We start from the raw sequence: 21,667 nt of genomic DNA on the forward strand, positions 1-21,667 counted from the left end.
GCCGTAGTTCTTGCCACTACAGAAATACTTTGCAAAGTAGATGGCGTTCATTTCAGTCCTATAGATGATGTCATCAGGAAGGGAAGTCTGCTAGCGTGGGCAAAGATGTGATAAAGCTATCAAAGTTTCCAACATTTAGGGCTTCTGAGTTCAGGGGGAAAAGGCAAGTATGTGGGGGACATGATAGAGGTGAATAGAATTATGCATTGTGTGGAGAAGGTGGGTAGGGAGTTTTTCTGCCTCTCTCATAATACTAAAACTCAAGACCACCCAGTGAAGCTGAACATTGGAAGATTCAGGACAGACAAAAGAAAGTACTTCTTTACACAGTGCATAGTTAAACTAAGGAATTCATTCCCAGAAGAGGTAGTTGCAGCCATCAGTTTGGATGGCTTTAAAAGACTGGACAAGTTAATGAAGGATAGGGCTATTGGTGGCTACTACCCATGATGGTTGTATTCTGCTTCCAGTATCAGTATGCTTCTGAATTCCAGTTGCTGAGGTTTAAAAAGATACGGAGAGTGCTGTCACATTCTGGTCCTGCTTGTGGGCTTTCCATTGTAGAGTTGGAAGGGACACAAGAGTCATCTAGTCCAACCCCCTGCAATGCAGGAATCTTTTGCCCAACGTGGGGCTCAAACTCACGACCCTGAGATTAAGAGTCTCAAACTGCTTTGGTGATGCAATATTGCATAGTTCCTTCTGTCTGGGACTGGAGTGTGATGGAATACAAAGTCAGGATCTGTTGCAGCTTGTTCTGTCATCCTGTTACTGTTCCTTTACCTCTTTTCCTTTTCCTCTCTTTAGTAGACACTCATTGCTGCTGTGCTCTTACTGGTACTTTTTGAGCATCTGAGAGCTTTTTGGCCTGTTGGTTTTTAGCTTACAGAATATGGTTCTGTTGAGTAGTTAGAAGAGGATTCTTCCCACTCCTAACACCATGTATTAATAAGAATGCTGTCAAATCTGATTTGCTTTATTGCAACTAACCTAGCTCCAGACAAAGTTGTCCTTTCCTAATGACATTGTATAACTGATCAGAAAGCAGAAATTTCTACTACAGTTTGAACAGGCATCATCACATGACTGTTTCTTCCTCCCATTAATAAATGTGATATCAAATGTATCCTGTGTTAATTTGTGGTTTTGGTGTTTGTTTTTAAGATTCAGAGTAGTGGAAGTGGGTCGGTCTCTCCAGGATCAGTTGTGAAACGGATGCAGGATAGCCAAGAGAAGAAAACTGAAATGGAAAAGTCTTCCTTTTCTCCGAGTCATGGGTCTCCAAGCAAAAGTTCACAAAAATCAACTACCCTTAGTGGCCTACTCAAAACGAAAAAGAAATCTTAGGGGGTATCCATCAACTCAAAACGAAGTTCTTATGAAGTAACTAGTGCCGATGCCAAAATGTGGCAGCTTTATAAAAAGGACCAATGTAGCCTGAACTCTTTTTGCCTTTTTTTGTCGTTCTGAGATCTATAATCATCAAGAGAGCTCTAGCTTCACAGTAGTGCTGATAAAAGTTCTGAAGCAGTGTGAATTCCTAACCTATGTGAGGGCATCCACTGGTCGTATTACTTTCAGAGCAAGAGCACAGAATTGTGTAAAAATCGGTCTTTTATTTATTGTATTGTTCAGGCAAACGACTGGTTTCTTTCAATCTACTTTCTATGTTTTTCCTGAATTTGCTTTGTATTGTCACAAACCTTTGTTGCGTGGGGGAATAAGGAGCCAAAATATGTAATGGCTCGGTGGTATGTATGCATTTAGATTGTGCTTATAACCCTGTAGGCATTATAACTTGTGTACCAAGGTCAATGGATTTTGTTTCTGATATTTTTATGGCACTTTAGTTTGTTTAGAAAACATACTTTAAACATTTTTAGGTATTATGAAAATTGCTGAGGTTCATATTGCTGCTAAAACTCTTGTGTGTTCAAATAAAACAGATCTTAGAAAAATATTTTTCACATGCTAGTTAATCTTCATTTTTGAAAGGATGGATTGTGCCGCAGAAGAATCATATTTTTGTAATATGATTCTTTTCTTTTAAAGATAAAGCTCTTTTTGCTTAAAGTTCTTTCATTAGATTATTCTTGAATGCTTACACTTGACACATTTTGCACTGTGAATTATTCAGGCTGTCAGGCTAAATATTTGTGTAGTGGTCTCATCCATATGCTTATATAACATTTGGTTCTTTTCAAACTTTTGTGGAAAATTGAGTGTAGGTCTTCCCATGATTGCAAGCAACCGTGGGTCCTCAGTTTATGCAGAAATACCAGGTACTTCAGTGAAGCCTGTGAATGAAGCAGATTTCGTTCTTCTTCTGTCACCTTCCCAAGATGATTCTGCAGGGCAATGCCAAGGGCCCAGTTCCATGTAAGCTGCAGGTTCCCCAGAGGATTCTAGTTCCTGGTACCTGCAAGTGACTTAATGTGGGCACGCTGCCACTCAGACTTTTCAAGCCAATGATGGCATTTTATATGTTCACAATATCATTTTGGATTTAATTTGTATGACTTGATAAATAATTCGATATGTCCAGATAAATAGTTGGATACATCCAAACTTTCCCCAAATATGCATGGGTGAAAAGGAGGTTGCCTCTTTCTACTTCAGATCTTGATGTCTTACCTTTACTTCATGGGAAGAATTTAATAATTTACTATTAATGTGTATTAGTAAAGTTACAAATGTTAGAACCATTTACATTAAAGTACTTCTCTTAATTTAGCTGGTCTTAAAAATTACACCCCCCCCCCAAAAAAAAAAATACATTCAGGCTATTTTCAGCAAAACCTTGTCCCAGATACTGGATCTGACAGCCTCTCTGGTTTGATACGAAATGGTCAGAGTATCTTAAAAAGTCGAACTAGCTGTCTGAGTCTCCTGACAGAGGTGCAATAGGTCTCTTTTGTTCTAAAAGACCAGATCTAGTTGGCTATTAGCTCTTGGCACCAGTTATTTTCCTTTAGTCAGATAATTGCTTGTAGGCTATGCCAGGACATGCTCTATTAGAGCTGCAAAGGCATCATTAGCCAGCCTCAGGTCAATCCTACCTGATCGCAGGACTGGCAAAGTTGCAAACTGACTATGTAGCGTTAAGGCTGATTCTATTTTGTGTTCAAATAAGTCCTTGACTATTGTAAATGGAATTTTAATGACTGGGGCTGACATATACTGTGCCCTTTGCTCTTTTGTACCCTGGATCCAGGGACATATAGAATTTTAAATAAAAGAAAATATGTCAGTCATGTTACCTCGCAACTGGGAGGACTTGTTTACGTACTTATTTAAATACATAACTTTTGCTTTGTTATGATGAAACTTTGGGTAGCCTCTTCAGTGCACTGCTTTTATAGTGGCTAGTATCTTGGTTTTGAAGTTGGAAAATCCAGGGCCAAATCGCCATTTACCTTGAAGCTTAATGGAGCATCCTTGGGAATGTCACTGTCTCTTAGTGCTGCTGTGAAATTATGGGAGGAAGGTTGGGGTAGAGATGCAGAAGTTAACACCACACCACCATATACTCAAGAAGCTTTGCCCCCTTAAAAGTATCTAAACCTTAGAGCGCTTTATATTAAAATGACAGCTTGCCTATGCTAATGCTTGTATAGTTTGTAGTCAGTTGCACCACTGGGAAAACTGGAGGAAAGTACCCAATCTGACAAGGCCTTAATCAACAGCAGTCTGATCCTTTAAAAATGCAATACTAGTTCATTTGTTCAGCCTATCTACATGAAAATTTGATAGATACAATCACCTTGAAGAATGTTTCAAATATTCATGCTATCTAGAGATACAACAGAGAACCTTTCTACTTATGTTTTAAAAAGGGGGCCTGTGAGCCATGCAAGCAGCTTTCACAAGTATTAGCTTTGTTGCACTGTAGAATTTTACTAATGATGTATTGAACCTAGTTAGTGAAACAGCTGTGGCTGGCTTTTACAAATGTATTTATTTTGTAGAATGCATACTTTCTGCCCACGCTCAGTGCTACACAAGAAAGAAATGAGATACATGAAAATGCCAAGCTAAAACGACTGTTGATGGTCCCCCCCTCCCCCCAGAAATTCCTCAGAGTCAGGAGAAAATTATGTCTCAGGACTGAATTTGGTACATTCTGCACTGCTTCCTCGCATTGTATCATATCACATCAGTAGGTAAAACTGTACTTTATTAATATATGGTTTAGATTCCGTGCTGGGTGCACAATATCATTTATGAGTAGCAGCAAGATATATGTGGAAATGTTCACATTATTCTTGCTCCACCAGGGTACAGTAGTAGTGTTGTTTCAATGTCATTTCTAAGAAGATTTAAGAATTACTCCATAATTTTGTTTTGCTTTGACTCTATCTGCATATCATATTTGTACTAGTGAAAACATAATTTGGAAGGGATGCAGAGTAGTTGTGTATATTGTATGACTTGATATACAAGAGCTGCAGGGTTACATTCTACTCCTGTATTACATGCTACCATCCTAGGGACAGGCGCTATCCAATGTTTTCTTTAAGTTACAGCAGCTGTCGTTCAATTTAGATGGAGGAAATTTCATGCAGTGCTTGTTTTCTTGCTCTGTGCAAGTTACATACTTAACAGATTCCTTCATACCCTGTCACTTAAATTGTATCCTTGGGATTTGGATAAGTAGTTACAGCTGCTTTTAACAAACAAATGGTATCAATTTGATCTGATTTACTTAGAACAATAGGGATATTCCAGGATTCAGAAGTGGGAAATAGCATTCTGAGTGTGGGCATTGCAGAAAAAAGACCAGAAAAAAATTCTCATGGATGAGGCTGTGGGGTGTGGGATGGTTGGGGATGATGAGAGTTTTACTACAGCAACATCTGGAGGGCCAAAAATTAACCAGTCCTGGTCTACGATCTATATTGCTGGGAAAACGATATGTCTCCACTTTTTTCCCTTTCATCTTCAGAGAAGGCATTCTTTCTACATTGTACTTACATTGCCTCCTATAGTAACAGGGAAATGAAGGGGAGATTCGCATTATAAGAGAGGAGGGGATTTTTGTTTTTCCCAAAGGTTCTTGAAAAGGGGTATCGCTGTGGAGAAGGGAAGAACATTATTTTAAAGGCTGCATAAGCTTGCATATGATACAGAAGAAAATTCATTTCACAGAAGAAGAAAAAGAAATCATTACCAAAACTGGATGGGCATCTGAGTAGAGGGGGATTGTGTCTTTTGGACATCATGAACCTGCTCACACCATTATATATGTACATTGCAGGAGTATCGGTTTCGATAACTGCCTTGAATTTGGGAGGAAGTGAAGTGAATTAATGTTTTGTGGCAGGCATCAGGAGTTCCTCAGTAGGCAAATGAGGTAGAAAACATTAAAGCTGTCTTACAACAAAAGAGCTACAAGTCAATATTGGTTTTCCTGAAAAAGAAGTAATCTAGTCTAGCTTTTATTGGTGAACTCTCACCCTTTGCTCTCACCAATATAACTGTTTATAGGGCTATCATTCTCTTACTTAACCCATTCTTTTACTAACACAGGGATAACCATATCCTCCTCTATGTCTCAAGTTGTTTCTGTTGCTAGGGATGCTTATGGCCAGGTTAGGTTGGTTCACTAGCTATGTCTGGACCAGGATAGCCCGTCCTCTGCTCTGGTGACCTACTACCTGTGCTACTGTAATGTGCCCTATATGAGGCCTTCCTTGAAGATGGGTTGGAGGCTACAGCTAGTGCAGAATGTGGTTGCACTGGCTGCTAACTACTGTGCCCAATTCAAGAAGTCAGTACTTGTGTACAAAGCCCTAATTGGCTTGGGGCCCAAATACCTAAAAGGTGTCTTCCTCAATATCAGCTGGGAGATTATGTTGGTGGTGCCATTGCTGGATGCTCCCTGGTTGGCACTGACCCACGGCAGGGCTTTCTCGATGACCCTTCCTTGTTTGTGGAATGGCCACCCTGGCCTGATGCATCTGTGTCCCTCATTATTAACTTTCAGGACAACTTTGATGACAAATAATGCTTCCTTATCAACTCCAAAAGCATGTAACTCCTTTGCATGTTTTTAGATGTGTTTATTTTTATTTTTTTTAAGGTTTGAAACATTTACTTTTTTTTTTTAGTTGTTTGTATTTATCATTTGATCTATGACTTTGGTGTTTGCTAGCCTGGGCTCCTTTGAGAAGCAAAGCGGGACAGAAATTTAATAAATAAATTTTATAGGTCAATTTGTTTTAACTGAAACTGATTTGTATGATACCATGGATTTGCCTAGCTTGTTAAAATTATAACATCTAAATATTCTGTGTGCCCATATAAGTTTAAAATCTACTGCTCAGTTATTTCCACAGTAGTTTCCTTACTGGCGCCATCAAATTCAGGACATTCAATGATAATTTAAATATACATTTTTTTCCAGTTTGAAGTGCTGGTCCACAGCTAAATCTAATGATTTATATGTTCATGTTTGATGGATGGAATAGTATCCCCCCTTATTTTTACTGGAAGTTTCTGCAAAGGTCTAAGGGATTGTTTATATCAACATAGGTTTGGCTATGTTGGCACCAGATATATTTCACAATTGTCCATGTCTGAGTGCCCTTGCCTTTCTGCTCTGTATGTCCATTGAATAAAAAATAAAGTCAGTCAGGAGAAGTTCAAGGCTGCATTTGTTTCTCATCTCCTTCTGTCTCATCTATCTGCATTAAACACTTTTAGACTATATAAAATGAAGTTGAGAGTTAGCCATGGTCTCTGACTACAATTCTTTAAAGCTAATCCTTGGAACCTGGACACCATGGTCAGAAGTTTCTTGGAAAGAGCAAATAACTCAAGAGCAAACCAGCAGGTAATGAAGCAAGATGTGTCTTAGGGGATGTCATCTGTTTGCTGGTAAAGAAGGATAGTCCTATGTAGCAAGAACAGCACTCAATATCTGCCTTACCTCTTGTTGCCCCTTTCCTGACCAAAAAGCACTTCTATTTTAAGAAAAAGCTTTCATGCATGTTATGCGTAGATTGCATCCCCTGACAATTGCACATGCATGTTTTGCCGCCTCCATATATAATATATATGCAGCAGCCGTTTGTAAGGCAGTTTACTACAAGGTAATACATTTCTGCTGCAGGACACTGATGGCGACAGGAAGAGGAAGGCCTTGCGAGGTGGTAATGGAGGCATGGGATTGTTACATCAAATCCATGCACTGATGGGCCATAATGTCTGGCCCATACTGCGCACTGTCAGCCACTCAGAAGCTGCATGCTTGTGCCTGCGTGGTGCTGAACAAAACCGTTCCCAGGTCTCCAGTGCTGCCTTATGACATTCTCTGCTAAGAGCATCAGGTAACTTATCCTTCTATATTACTGCTAAGCATGGAATTGCCTTCCGTCAAACTGCCTCAACAAGCCACCACTGTGTATACTGTATGTGCTGGGAAGCTGAGACCAGTTGTAGCTTCCTGGCTTGTATGCATTCAGCAAACCACCCATGTGTTCTCATTCCATGGAGTTCCATTCTTTTCCTTTTATTTTTCCTCCCATTGTAGTGTTTTCCATTTAGGAAAACAGAAATAGCCACAGTTATGGAAATGTTTCTAGCCAGCGAAGAGCTGTTTTTGACAAATAGAGCTAACTGTCACATGCTCAAAATGTCAAAGTGTTTCTTGACCACTGCTTCCGACCCTAAGAAATAAGGATCCTCATTCCTTTTGTAAGGATTGGCTCCCAACATCTCCACTGCTAATAGGAATTTATTTATTACTTAAGTGAGATAAAACAATTAATACCCCTTATCAATGGTTTGTACTTAGACTGTTGTGTCCAAGAGTCTCTGAGCCAAATTATAAGTCATTTTGGCATGGCAATGTTGAGTCCAGTTGCTACCTGTCCAGAAAATGTTGAATTGTCACTGGGATTTCGACTTTGAGCTGTACTGGACTCCTAGCACAGAAGTTCCTTGAAAACATTTGACATGAAGTTTTCCCTATCTGTAGCAATAACTTTGTATCTGCTGTGTGGCATGGTCTGTGCACTGAATGAAGACAACTCAGATACAAAAACTGGACAGAACACCTTATCAAAGGTCATGTTTATTAAATTCCCATTTACTCTTTTTTCTGTCTAAAATATACATTGACCTTCATGATGGTTTCTTTCTTTCAGGATCTGTGATATAAATATGCTCTTTGGAAAATACATTTCTACTAGTTCCCCCCTTCCCTGTTGAAATTCCATTAAAAAGTACCACATGCCGTGCAAAATGTATTTGAATAAATATCCCAGACTCCTATATAATAGAACAGAAGCTTAATGAAAATGTTTGCTGGAAAACCATTTATCTTGCATGTTGATGCTATGAAATAGCACAGCTTATCTGTATTGTTTGTAATCTGCTAAAGGACTAGAAAAGCAGTGTGCAAAACCTCAAGGCCTCCTAAGCTTGGAGTCCATTGATAACTTTTTTTTTAAAGCAGCTTTTCTTTTATATATCTGGTTTGCTAATTAATCATAATAAAGAGATAGGAGCAAATTAGTCCCAAACTAAATTATAGTCCTATCCCTCTAATGTAGGGAATGCATCAGGGATGTAGTTGAAGGTTCTCAGCACTGGAACTATTTTGAAGAAAAAAGAAGAAGGAGCACATAGCTCTTCACAATCAAAGAAAAAGAAGAGATGTGCAGGTGAGGGATGGAAAGCAAACCCTGTAGCACAAGGTTGCTTCTCTTTGATATGATCGATGGGGGGAAAATGGGCTTCTGTATGAGGAGAGTAAAGAAAGGTCAGGATGAGCCTTTTCAAAGCGACAAAAAGACTTTAATCTTTTCCTTCCTTACCTTTTTAGTGAATGTTAGTACATCTTAAAGGTGCCTAATTGATGTCTCTGGTACACCAGAAGTCCTTTGTTTGTTATTGTAACCTCCAGATTTGGCTGCTGCAGTGGGCTGTGCATTGGGCTAACTTGAAGCCAGTGCCAGAACACCTTTGCTCAGGGTTTGCCATTGGCTTCCAGGTAGAGGTAGAGATATTCCTAGGAGCAGCTCAAGGTGCTGACTATGACAAGTGCCCTAGTTTCTTTAGCTTGCTTTGTGCCTTAATAGGAGTTAAATTTGGCTGAGGTGATAATAGCCCCAATCTTCTTCTTCTTCTTTGGCGATCACTTGCAGCCGAGTAAGATTGTCTTCCATAAATACGGTTTTAACATTGAGTCCATAAGTGACTGTGGAGGCCAATTCTGGACCCACACGTCCTGCCACAGTGGGGACATTGGTTCCCGGGTGGGAGTTGATCACGGTGTGGATTTGCGAAGTGTGCCTTCCTCTTAGCACGTTTCTCCTTTGCGTTCTGAGTTCGAGTGTCTTCATGACACCTTTGGTAAAGGCTGTTCTCCAACAGGAGTGCTCACAGGCCAGTGTTTCCCAGTTGTCGGTGTTTATACTACATTTTTAAAGATTTGCCTTGAGACAGTCTTTAAACCTCTTGTGTTGACCACCAGTAGCCCCAATATTATATATCCTTCATATATAATGCATTGAAAGCTGACCTGAATGGAATATTGCAGATCAAGGTATTGATTTTGGAAAGGTAGGGGCACATCTTTATAGCTTATTTCTATGGTTGTTTGTATTCTTTGGTTTGCATTTCAATTATCATTTGATACACATTTCTCAAGGTGTGCTGAGCATGCCTAGTATAAATCAAGATGGCAGCAGTCCAGGAATTGGCACCATTTTAAACAGTCCAGAAGAGGGTGATTCAGGGACATAAGATTTAATTTGACAATCTAATCATATGAAAATAAGCTTGTCATCAGCAGGTGATTATGTTTAAAAATGCTGAAAGGAGAGCAAGGTATGCAATGCGCAGTTCTTTAAAGTTATTTACATAGGAACTTCTAAAGGAATGTCCAACATATCAAGAGGATAAATAGGCAAGGGTGCTTCAGAGTAACAGCGATATTGTCTGGGTGGATTGCTTCAGAATAGAGTCCTCTATGACACCATGCTTTTTAGCCTTAAACCAGACTTGCACAACTTCTGGCCTACTAAGCTAAACACTTATGCATTGTGAGCTACTAGTTGCTGGATGGTTCCCCTGCATTTTGTAGTCACAGGCAGGCAACAAAAATAGGTTTTCTAAATCAAGCCTCTGACAGCTGGTAGCCTGCATTTATTCAGGACTGCTCTAACTCCTTTTTTGCCTATCCCCCCCACCCCGCCCCACCTGTGATGTAAGTGCTCCCTTAGCTGGGGAGATGTGGTTGAGCTTTATACATCTTGACTTGGAATATGAACCTCACAGACTTGTAATGCTCACATTAATTGCAACATGAGCATTCTGTGAGTTCATCCCTTTGGGTTTTTCTCTGACTTGGATTTCAATCTAAGACGGAGAAGAACTCAGTAGCCTTCTTCCAGAAAAATGTATAGAATCTCAACAATGTAAGCCTCGTAATTCCCCACAGAGTAATTAAAACACAGAGCAGGAAACCTTAGAGTCCATTCCCCTCTCGAACCTGATCACTTCCCTTATAGTAGGCATGTCCATCAGGTCGATCATGATCTACTGGTCGATCATGGGGCGTTCCTGGTCGATCGCTCAACAACTTTGGTCAATCCAATAGGTAGATCACTGCCAGTTTTTTTATAGTGGGAGTAGATCACAGTCTCTTGGAAGTTGCACATGCCTTCTGTATAGGATAGCCTAGCCTTTATAGGCATGCTCTAACCTCTGTATCTATTTCATGTGCTTACAGACATTTATCATGGATGCAATTCCCATTAACTCTTAACTGATATATGTATATTGTCACACCACCTGTATCCTCCAAATTCCATTCTATTAAAGGGGGTACATACTTCAAACAATTACTGAAGCAAAGGCCTGTTTTTTATCATTGTCTCGTCATGCTTTATAATAGATGCTATTGCTGATATTGCTTTATGCCCTATTCTTGTCTGTTTCAGTTTAGCATTTGTGAATTCAAAGTTCCTTGGATTACAGAGATATCAAATTTGACTTGCATTAGAAACATGGTAGGGAATATCATCCCATCCAAATTCTGAACAGAAAGTAGCATTTTGGGACGGAAAGACAGAAAACAGAAAATTGCACATTGCATCTTACCATATGTGAGCATCTCTCATGGGAACTGCTCCACAGCAATCTTAATTAACTTGTATTCAGTCCTGCTTAGGAGCTGAGGCCATTCCCAGTGAAGAAAAGGGAAAAGCAAAGCAAAACAAAACAAAACAAAACACTGCTCTACTGATATCACTCCAATTCACATTTTATTTACCGTATTTTTTGCACCATAACACTCACTTTTTTCCTCCTAGAAAGTAAGGGGAAATGTCTGTGCGTGTTATGGAGGAAATGCCTACGGGTGGCATGCCTATGGATTTTCCTCCTCTAAAAACTACGTGCGTGTTATGGTCGGGTGCGTGTTATAGAGCGAAAAATATGGTAAATTAGAATACTACTATATCTTACATACAAAATTGTGGACCAATCCCAAAATTTAGCCGCATCCAGGCAAATGGTGTAATTTACTTTCTGTTTTCAGCAACTGTTGATTGGCTTTTTCTATGCTCAATACCTCGAGTGATAATTTTAAATATTTTAAAAAATGGAACAAAATTTAAATAGGAAACAAAATTTAAATAACCTGCTGCGATATTTAAAAATTAATCATGTGGGCTGAGTGGCCGCACATCACCCTATATTAAGATTCAGATACCTTTAAGGACAATATTGTATGGAGAAGGTCCTATTTTGTCACCCTCTTCTCTGTAAATACTGTCCAATTGCCCTTTTCTGGTGTTGTTTTAAAGAAAATATTGAAAAGATTATGCCTAAAAACTGCTATTCCGAACTCTTATCTCATCCTAAAACCCCGACTGATTAGTGGGTATTAAAATGTATTTGGGTAGGTTTGAGTGCATTATATGTTTTCAACAACTACATGTGAGTGTCCATGTAATAGGTGGACCTCCTGTCTGGGGAAACAACTCATTTATAAAATCATGTGCTCTTTTAGGTTATTTTGCATTCAGAATATTTGTAACTGTGCTGAAAAAAAGTTCATTTTAATATCACATCAATTAGTATTTTCATTAGAGGAAAATCTAAGTACTAATTAAGAATGGAAAAGTGATCTACGGCCTCTAATTCAATATTAATGCACTTAATGGGTGATGCTAACAGTATGGGGAGGAAATGCAGCAGTCCATATGCTTACATCAGTAAGAAAGGGTATTTCTGTCACTTAATATAATTTCATGGATAAGAAGTGGCTGTTTTATTGCTCTTAATGAGCAGAGATCCCATCAAATTCAAAGGCACCAACACACAGGGCATCCTTCATCTCAAAGAATAAAAGATGTTAGATCTGATAATGGAGAGATGAGTACTCCGTGTAATGGAAGGACTGGATCTGCCTTATTACACTTCAATGCAGTGCCTTCACTGGTGAGTTTTTCAAGGCGGCGGAGGGAGTTATATGACTGAAAGGATTTCCAAAGGACTCTAAGGGAGTTATGTGTTTATATATACCTACAATGCAAGGAAACCATTCCTGATGAGGTGGCTCAGACCACAAGCATATAAGTTGCATGGGGGCAGCCCCTCAAGGTCTTCAGTGTCACTGTGTGAGTGTCCAAGCCATCGCCTGTTGCCAAATTTCCCTCTGTCTCAGTGCTGATGCCTCTCCATGTGAATTGTGCCCTCCCCAGCCACCAAATTAAGGATAGCGTGATTGTGATGGGCAGTGCGTGGAAGCGGGAGGGTTGTCTCTCTGCTCACCCCATATGTCTTCCCTATAAGTGTGCATGTGTGAAATCCCACCCACCTACCTGCCATGCCCACTGGCATGTGGCCCCATCCATCGCTGCATTAACTTTCCTGCTTCTTTTGCCTACTTTCTAGCTCATTTGATGCTTTTCGCTACAGCTAATGGTTCATGAGCAGACAGCTTATCCAGGAGCCTGGGTTCAGATGGCACTCTAAGCTCAGCGTAGCACACAAGTAAAAATGACCGAAGAGGGACAAAGCATCTGTGAGCTTCTCCAAGAGCCCAGTAAGCCATAGTTTGTTTGGCCTACCATGAGGTGCAAACCAGGCCAAAGGCTAAGGAAGGTCTCTTCTGATTTTGAGCCATGTGATGATCCAGTGGGGCACATCTGGTTTCTAATTAATACAGGAACTTGCTTGGCAGTAATACAAGTGTTACATGGGGAAAAAGGAAAGCAGAAGTAGGTCTTTCAAAGAATATGGTTGGGAAAATAATACTGAACATAACAGGAGATGGGAATCATTTAAGAAACCAGAAAATGACCAAGAGCTTAAAAAGCAAGTATGGCTAGGTCAAAAGATGAAGGTGTCAGGAAAAAGACTAGCAGATTAATTAAACTTTTCTGTGAATTACTGCTTCAGTGCTTAGCTTAAATATTTCTCTTCGCCTCTGCCTTTCCCTTTTTTCCTCACCTGCTAGGGACATTGTAGAACAGTAAGGTGCCAACCTCAGCTTGTAAAAATTACATGAAACACATTTTCTTTAAGTTGTGTTTGAACTTGTCTAACCATAAAGTTATTCTCTAGCAAAGACACCTTGGGGGAAACATCTGAAAGGAGCAGGGAAAGAAACCTCTAAAGTTGAATTGTTGAACTAAAGATTATCTGTGTTCTCTCAAGGTTTCATTAGAGAGGCTCCTGCACAATGATTCCTGAAGCTTATTTTGAATTACTGGATTGGGTGTGTATGTGTGAGAAACTATATCACATTAATTTCTACAAATACCCATATTTCTCATACTCTTTACAATTATTATTCAAAGGTTTTGGTTAACAATTGAAGCAATTGTAGTTCTAAGCTTGGGCTGGCTGAATGCAGTAATGTAAAAGACAACCACTTTTCTGGCTTAGCTGAGGAAATGCTATTTGCTCTCCACCATCTCCAACTGTATGTCTCCACATCAAATAAATCAACAGGAAATTCATTTTTCAGCATCTGTGGAGTATTCACATAATGATCTCATGTGCTTATATCACATAGACTTTCTGACCCATAGTATGCAATAGGATGGAATAGCCAACATACAAAAAAATACTTTAACCATCTATATGACTGACCAGGAAATTGCCGCCCATGGCTAAACTCTAGCCTGCAACCCTTCAAGATATTTTTTGAAGAACAAACACAAAACAGGTTCAGAAAGTTTTACTCTCCCACTAACAGCCTATGAGCAGTGGAGCACAGAAATATAGCTGAAGTACAGCTACTGGCCACCATATACTGGAAGTCACATTTGATCAAGCATATGATATATAAATGTACAAGCAGTTTGCCAGATTTCTTTTTCTTCTTCACCCTAAGTCACATGTGAAAGACCAATTTTCACTGTTCTTCATGGCCTGTAGCGATATACAAACCCCAGTATGGAACCTTCCAGACAGCTCTGACAGACAAGTGGGAATTTGCACCTTCCCATAGCTTAAGTGGCCTCCTAGCCATACAACAAAATGTAGTGACAGCACTGTTTATAGGCAGGGATGTTTTAGGATAATGGAATGGAGAAAGAAGGTTGAGCCAGTCTGTGGAGGTTTTAAAAGTAAGGATGAGGTGCTTACGTTGGATCCAGGAGTGAATTAGGAAGCCACTGTAGGTATTTAAGAATGGTCAGAGGGATAAAAGATTAATGGTTCTGGCAGTTGAGTCCTAAATGGAGCTGAGGTGTATTTTGCCATGAGCTAGAATAATCATCTTCCAATGTGGTATAAAAACTGAGGTGTAAAGTTGCCAGCATTTCATATCTCACTTCTGCCATGAATTCACTAGGTGGCCTTAGGTATGTTGTTGTCTCTCAGCGTCAGCCTCCACCTCCAGCAGGAATATGTGGATAATAATACTGACTGCATCTTAGATAATACATCAGAAGCATTTCAAACAGTTGGCAAGTGCTGTATCAGTTCTAAATATTATTTATTTTTAATGGGTAAGAAAATACAAAGAGTTATCTGAGGCCTGGCACTATTCGTTATTTGTATTCTATAGTGTAATTTTGTTGTACACCAGAGTATTAATTCAAAGTATTATTTTTGCTCATTGGCTAGCAAGTACCGTATTTTTGCTCTATAAGACGCACCAGACCACAAGATGCACCTAGTTTTTGGAGGAGGAAAACAACAAAAAAAAAATATTCTGAATTTCAGAAGCCAGAACAGCAAGAGGAATCACTGCGCAGTGAAAGCATCAATCCTTCTTGCTGTTCTGGCTTCTGGGATAGCTGCGCAGCCTGCATTCGCTCCATAAGACGCACACACATTTCCCCTTACTTTTTAGGAGGGAAAAAGTGAGTCTTATAGAGCAAAAAATATGGTATTTTCAAAAGAGCAGATGCGATTTTTTGAAATACTGTAATTGTTAAGCTGAAATTAATGATCAAGGACCTGTGTTAATGTTTGTGAAACGTCCTAATAAGGTCCTAACAGGCTTTATAAACATTATATCACTCAGTTATGTATTGGAGTTTAGGAAGTGTGGTTCAATGTATCCGAAATACACACTAATTTATGAATTTTCTATAGCAAAGAATGCAGAAACATGAATGATTTGCAGAAATCAGGAGTTGGGGGTTAGTGAGTGAAGTTACACATGAAAATATTTGCATTGCATCATCTATATTTAACCCTGAGGAGGTGCCATTAAAAAGCAAAGCTAAATTAATGTTGCCCGAGGCAAGATTAACTTGTAATGTGTAGGCACGGCAGATTGCTAATGGACTAGTTAACATGAAAACCACCTTATGTAGCAAGATAGAAAACAATTCTTATCATTCTGTTATGAGGGAAGGCCCTGGGAGTTCTAATTATGAAATAAGCACCTTTTAAGAGAGGAATTAAAATGACACATTGACGTTTTTATGACTCCTTAACACATGTGGGCCTTGCTCGTGTTGAAGGCTACCACCATCACAGGGTGAAATGCTTATCACAGACAAAGGAAATGCATGATGGAAGATTAGGAGGACAAGTCAATCATAGTGTTATGACTTGGGGGTAGGCTGTATTCCTGAGTCCTCCTTCTAATTCCTGGACACAGCGCAGATTCAAGTGCTGTAATAGCCAGGCCAGTCTGGTAATGCATGTGTCATTAGGGTAACAAAGGAAAGGGCTCTGTGCTAGTGGTCACATGGGTGGGCCTCTGTCCCTCAACTGTCCATTAGTTAGAAAGGCCAGAGTTGAGTGGTGGTAGCTAGAAGCTGGATACAAAAGCAGCAGGTTGGAAAGGCAGAGAGAGTGCCATGACTGATGTCTGCTGAAGTCCAAGGCTGTGGCTATGGGAGAAGCAAGATAATATTGGGATGTTGATGCTGTGAATCCCTCTGTTGTAGGCTCAGGTTGTATATATGTGTAAATAAGCCATATATCATAAAGACACTACAGGCTCTGCTGTACCTCATTTCCAAAAGGGAAACACAAACCATGGGCAAGCGCCTGGAATCTTGTGCTGCTCAGAGTTGCAATAATATGATAAACATGGCTGTGGGATTCCATCAAAGTCATAGAACAGCATGGTAATGCTTGTTTCACAAGTGGCACAGATCTCTCACACACTCGGAATCTGGAATTGTGAATCACACCTTCCTGGGAAAGTAGGCAGTCTTACAGACTGGTAAGAAGAGCATGCTCCACCTGAGGTCAGCAAAGCTAGGTTATTCGTAGCTGGATTGGGTAGAAGTCCTTTTTGGTTTCTTTCCCCCTCAGCTTTAGACCAGCAATAAGCCTTCAGTAGTCAACCTTTAAAATATAAGCAGAGAATACAGGTTAGCAGAGGTCAGAAGAATTCCTTATCGCCTCCAAATCCAGGCATGGCGACCACTCATGATTCAAAGCACGTGGAAGTTGTTCTGTTTGGCAAGCCATGCATCTGAGGTTCATCTTGTAAATCTGCACATAATGGTCTAAATGAAATGTACACAATGCACTTTGATTGCTGAAGCAAAGTGCCACTATGAACAGTGTGGGTAGGAATTGTAAGGAAGTAGCTCTGAGCTCTTCAGGGCAAGCACAGGGTACAAGTGTTACATATAAAACCAACACTCTCCTATGTGCACCGTGTGGCAACTCATTGGGATGGTGTGGCAAGTTCATATACTTGAATAGCTCACATTAGACAATATTATAATAGAGAGGACAAGTAGGAAATATATTATAATTATGAATCTAATGGTCTTATGCACCCACATACCCAACCTTCAAACAATAAAGTGGGCCCCATCTCTCCACCTAGTTGCCCAACCACATCAAGTGTCCACCTGCCACCACTGAGCAAGGGAAAGAGGACATGAGCCTATCCATCTGCCCTGTTTATGAAAAAAAGGTGGCTGAATGATGTTTATTAAGTAACGATTTTAATAAACTAGAATTCATTTTCCTAACAGGAAGTTTTTACATTTTATGTTAAAAAACAGAAAAGAAATGTATTTACACAATACTCTCTTAACTGTAATAGGTAAGGACGCTGAGATGTGATGAATAACACTCCCTCATTTTCTAGAATATCAGATGGCATATTTGAAACAGATTAGCATTGTCCACAATTGTGAAGACAAGAGGTTTCTCAGTCTCCTCCTTTTAAAGGATGGAGGGTGAGTGGGGAGGGGGAAGAGGTGTTGCATTAACAGAAGCGAGCACAGCTGTGGTACAAAGTGTGTTTCCCCAGAACATGCATTTGCAATGGTTGTGTGGGAATGCAGAGGGAATACTTTGTGTTAGTGCGAAGGCAAGAAGCTATGCTAGCAGCTCCAGGCTATGTTCTCTTCTCGGTGAACAAGGAAAACTCAAATTAACGCTAATGGGTGTTACGCACAGGGGAGAGGGCAACATAACCCCTTTGTGCACTTAGGAAAGTACAATCTGAAGCTTTCCACAATCATTTTAAGATCAGATTCCTAAGAGTGTCTTGACATCAGGTTATTACTCTACATGCAGAATTCCCAAAGATGTGAGTCTGGATGGTTGGCAGAATTCTTAAACTCACGGATCCTTCTTGCACAAGTCTCACATGTATCCTGTATTATGGTAGAAATTTGCTTTAAGCACAAGGTCTGCCCTCATTGATGCATGGAGGGGGGGAAAATATTATCAAACAGAAATAAGAAATGCAGCAACAAATTATTATCTAATATATGCTTACTCCAGTGCATCCAATAGGAATGTCTCTCCATAGCCAAATCATAGCTTGGTTGAAGGGGAGATCTTCATCAGGACTCTGATGCAGGAGAAAAGGGCTACCTCCTTGAGCACATAGGTAAAGGTAAAGGTACCCCTGACCATTAGGTCCAGTCGTGACCGACTCTGGGGTTGCGGCGCTCATCTCGCTTTATTGGCCGAGGGAGCCGGCGTTTGTCCGCAGACAGCTTCCGGGTCATGTGGCCAGCATGACTAAGCCGCTTCTGGCGAACCAGAGCAGCGCACGGAAACACCGTTTACCTTCCCGCCAGAGCGGTACCTATTTATCTACTTGCACTTTGACATGCTTTCAAACTGCTAGGTTGGCAGGAGCAGGGACCGAGCAACAGGAGCTCACCCCATCACGGGGATTCGAACCGCCGACCTTCTGGTCAGCAAGCCCTAGGCTCTGTGGTTTAACCCACAGCGCCACCCGCGTCCCTCCTTGAGCACATACTGTACTCCTAATCAGGCCAGTGCTGCTTACCCTTGTAAAAATATTCACATAGCTTTAAATCATGTGTAACATCACATGTATGTTGGCTCTGAGGATCAGTCCTGTGAGACGTGGGTATTTGGATGTGAATAGGTGAGTTGGTCCACTTCCTTGGAGTGCAGTCTCATAGCCCTCCAGCAATATGTGCATGAAGGAACTATGTGGGTGGTGGGTAAAAGGTAAAGGACCCCTGGACGGTTAAGTCCAGTCAAAGGCGACTATGGGGTTACGGCGCTCATCTTGCTTTCAGGTTGAGTGAGCCTGCGTTTGTCCACAGACAGCTTTCAGGGTCATGTGGCCAGCATGACTAAACCGCTTCTGGTGCAAAGGAACACCGTGACAAAAGCCAGAGCGCACAGAAACACTGTTTACCTTCCTGCTGCAGCAGTACCTATTTATCTACTTGCACTGGTGTGCTTTTGAAGTACTAGGTTGGCAGGAGCTGGGACCAAGCAATGGGAGCTCACCCCATTGTGGGGCTTCGAACTGCCGACCTTCTGATTGGCAAGCCCAAGAGGCTCAGTGGTTTAGACCACAGCACCACCCGCATCCTAGGGGAGCTTTGCACTCAAACATCACCTTCCCAATCCCTTCAGGGGTATAGGAAATTACTATACTATTAGTCCCACTCCTGTGGCAATGTGGGATCACCATGTGGATGCAACTCATATATTTGAATAATTCCTGGTGTGAGTATCAGTTCCCCTTCCTTTCTTTAGTGTGTGGCCAGTGCCAACAACTATTAAGATCAGGCAAGTTATGAAGGGTCATCAGTGTTGAATGGCACCATCAAACTATCCTTGCTGCTCTCCTGGCACTCCGGAGATTGGCAGGGAAGGCAGATTAAAGATCTTGGAAGTGAATGAATGGTACATCCTTCCTGGCAGAGGAAAGTATTTCTTACTTAGGAAGAACACTGCAGACCTTTAAAAAAGAAAAAGAAAAAAGAAAACACCTGCCCTACTCAAAATGGTGGTGGAAGAGATGCAGTGGTATACAACTTACTGCTGCCTTAAATTACGTTTTGGTTGGTTTTCCATGTGTCTGCCTTCCAGCCAGATATTCTGGAAGAGAGATCTACATTATTGTAATAAAGGCATTGACAGCTACCTCTCTTTCTGGAAGTTGCATTAGAATTCAGGTTGTACACTAGGCATAAGCACCAGCCAAAATAGCACCCAAAGCAATTTATGATCAACACCCCCCAAATAACACTTATGTGTCTGCAATGCCAAAATACCGTCTTCAATGTTACCTTTTAAAAAACAACAACAACATCTGCACAAGGAGAATTTAAAAGGATATCTGTCTCTCAAACACTCTTTTGAAACCAGTGGGGGTTAATTAAAAACTAAATATGGAATCTACAAACACCCAGAAATTATTTACACTGTTGTTAATTTCTTCTTTAATATTCATAACTGTTTTCTGTTAATTAAGAAGAGTGGGAGAACATGAAGAAAGGTTTGGAACAAAAGCAGGCTGCATACAGATAAGGGGCTTGGTTCTGAAAGATCTGGACTGTTGCAGGCTGCCAACACTGAGTCAGAAATTTATATGCAGCAAATGTGTGTTGTAGCTGCAAACTAGGCTAGATGTATGCACGAATCTCCTGATGGCTGCTTGTTAGTATTATCATCAGTCGTGCCATTTCTCTTGTTTGCCAGCACATTGTATCTCCAACGGCTAACTTACCAGGCTTTTGTGGCCAAGAGGTAAGAAGGTGGCATTGCACATGAATGCCTGTGGGAGGAAGGCAGTAGAACTGGCACCTCTTCCGGAAAGGGAAAAGCCTTTGATCATGTTTGTGCTGATTAATTTGCATATATGCACATATTAAATTGCCCATTACTTGACACTGCGGATGATTTCAAAACACCAGAGCAGTTTAAAAGCGGCCAGGTGGCACTTCTAATGGGAGCCGACTCTCATCTCTGCCTCCAACTTGTTACCTCCTATCTCCACAAGGGCTGGGATGCTGGCATCAGGGTTGCCACCTGCCCCTCCTTGCATTGCAGGAAAGTGGATAAACGTTTTGCCAGGTCCTATCCTGTTTGCTAGTATAAGAAAATAGAGAAACATTCCCTTCTCTCTGCTAATGAGGTGGGTCGGGGTCTAGTTTTTGTGGGATGGAACTTTTCTCAGCCTAGTGGAAATTGAGGGTTTGCCCTGGTTGAAGATAAGATCACACTCATATTGGGACCCCCCCCAAAAAAATAATTAATTTCTATTCTACAGAAAGTTTGTAGGATTACAAGTGTTCTATGATCATTTACTTTGAATATTTGTATACCACGTTTCAACAAAAAGTTCTTGTTGTAAAAATTAATTTACAAACGTTTGAATTAAGTTGTTTGGCATGTCAGCCTAGGTGTGCTTTCACATGCCAATCATCCACATTCAACCAAAGAATCAGGCTCCTTCATCCTATGCCTGATGGTTCATACAGGTTCTGCCAGTCATGATGAACAGTCCCTCCTGGGATGCTCTTTTTCTACACATTCCCCTTGCAAGACCAAATCGGGGAGCAGATCACATGATGCCCAGGCCACAAGGACAGAACTGTTCCTGCCACGGGGGAAGGGCATCTGTTTTGCATGCAGAAGGTTCCAGATTTAATTCCCAACATATCCAGGTAGAGCTAAGAGCTGCCTGAAATCCTAGAGGGGCCTTGCCAGTCAGTTTAGACAATACTTAGCTAGATGGACTAATAGTCTAAGGCAGCTTCCTATGTATCCCAGTCAGCTGACTTGATGGCAGTAGGAATCCTTGCAAGAGGGATGGCTTCCTTGCTGGCATCTAGCAGTTTCTCCCTGGCAGGGATGCCAACAGGATTTCCAGGGTCTGGTACACTGTGGATTGGGCCCTGCATGCCCTCCCCATCTATTGGCAAGAACTCCTACTTATGTACCTGTATTAACCTAGCCTAGCCTACTTCACAGTGCTGTTCCAAAT

At 40.8% G+C, this 21,667-nt stretch overlaps 1 protein-coding gene across 29 annotated transcripts in view; it reads left to right on the forward strand.

Annotated features, from left to right (window-relative positions):
• STK33 (serine/threonine kinase 33) overlaps positions 1-6,648 on the forward strand; it is a 57,835-nt gene extending 51,187 nt beyond the window's left edge. For all 29 annotated transcript variants that reach the window (XM_083477708.1, XM_083477699.1, XM_083477702.1 and 26 more), the window contains one exon: positions 1,165-6,648. In XM_083477708.1, the coding sequence (XP_083333834.1) occupies positions 1,165-1,347 (183 nt within the window). In that variant the 3' untranslated portion in view covers positions 1,348-6,648. The remainder of the gene's footprint in view (positions 1-1,164) is intronic.
• The last annotated feature ends 15,019 nt before the right edge of the window (positions 6,649-21,667 follow it).

This window comes from Podarcis liolepis (assembly GCF_965112155.1).
Source record: "Podarcis liolepis genome assembly, chromosome: 1".
NCBI lineage: Eukaryota > Metazoa > Chordata > Lepidosauria > Squamata > Lacertidae > Podarcis > Podarcis liolepis.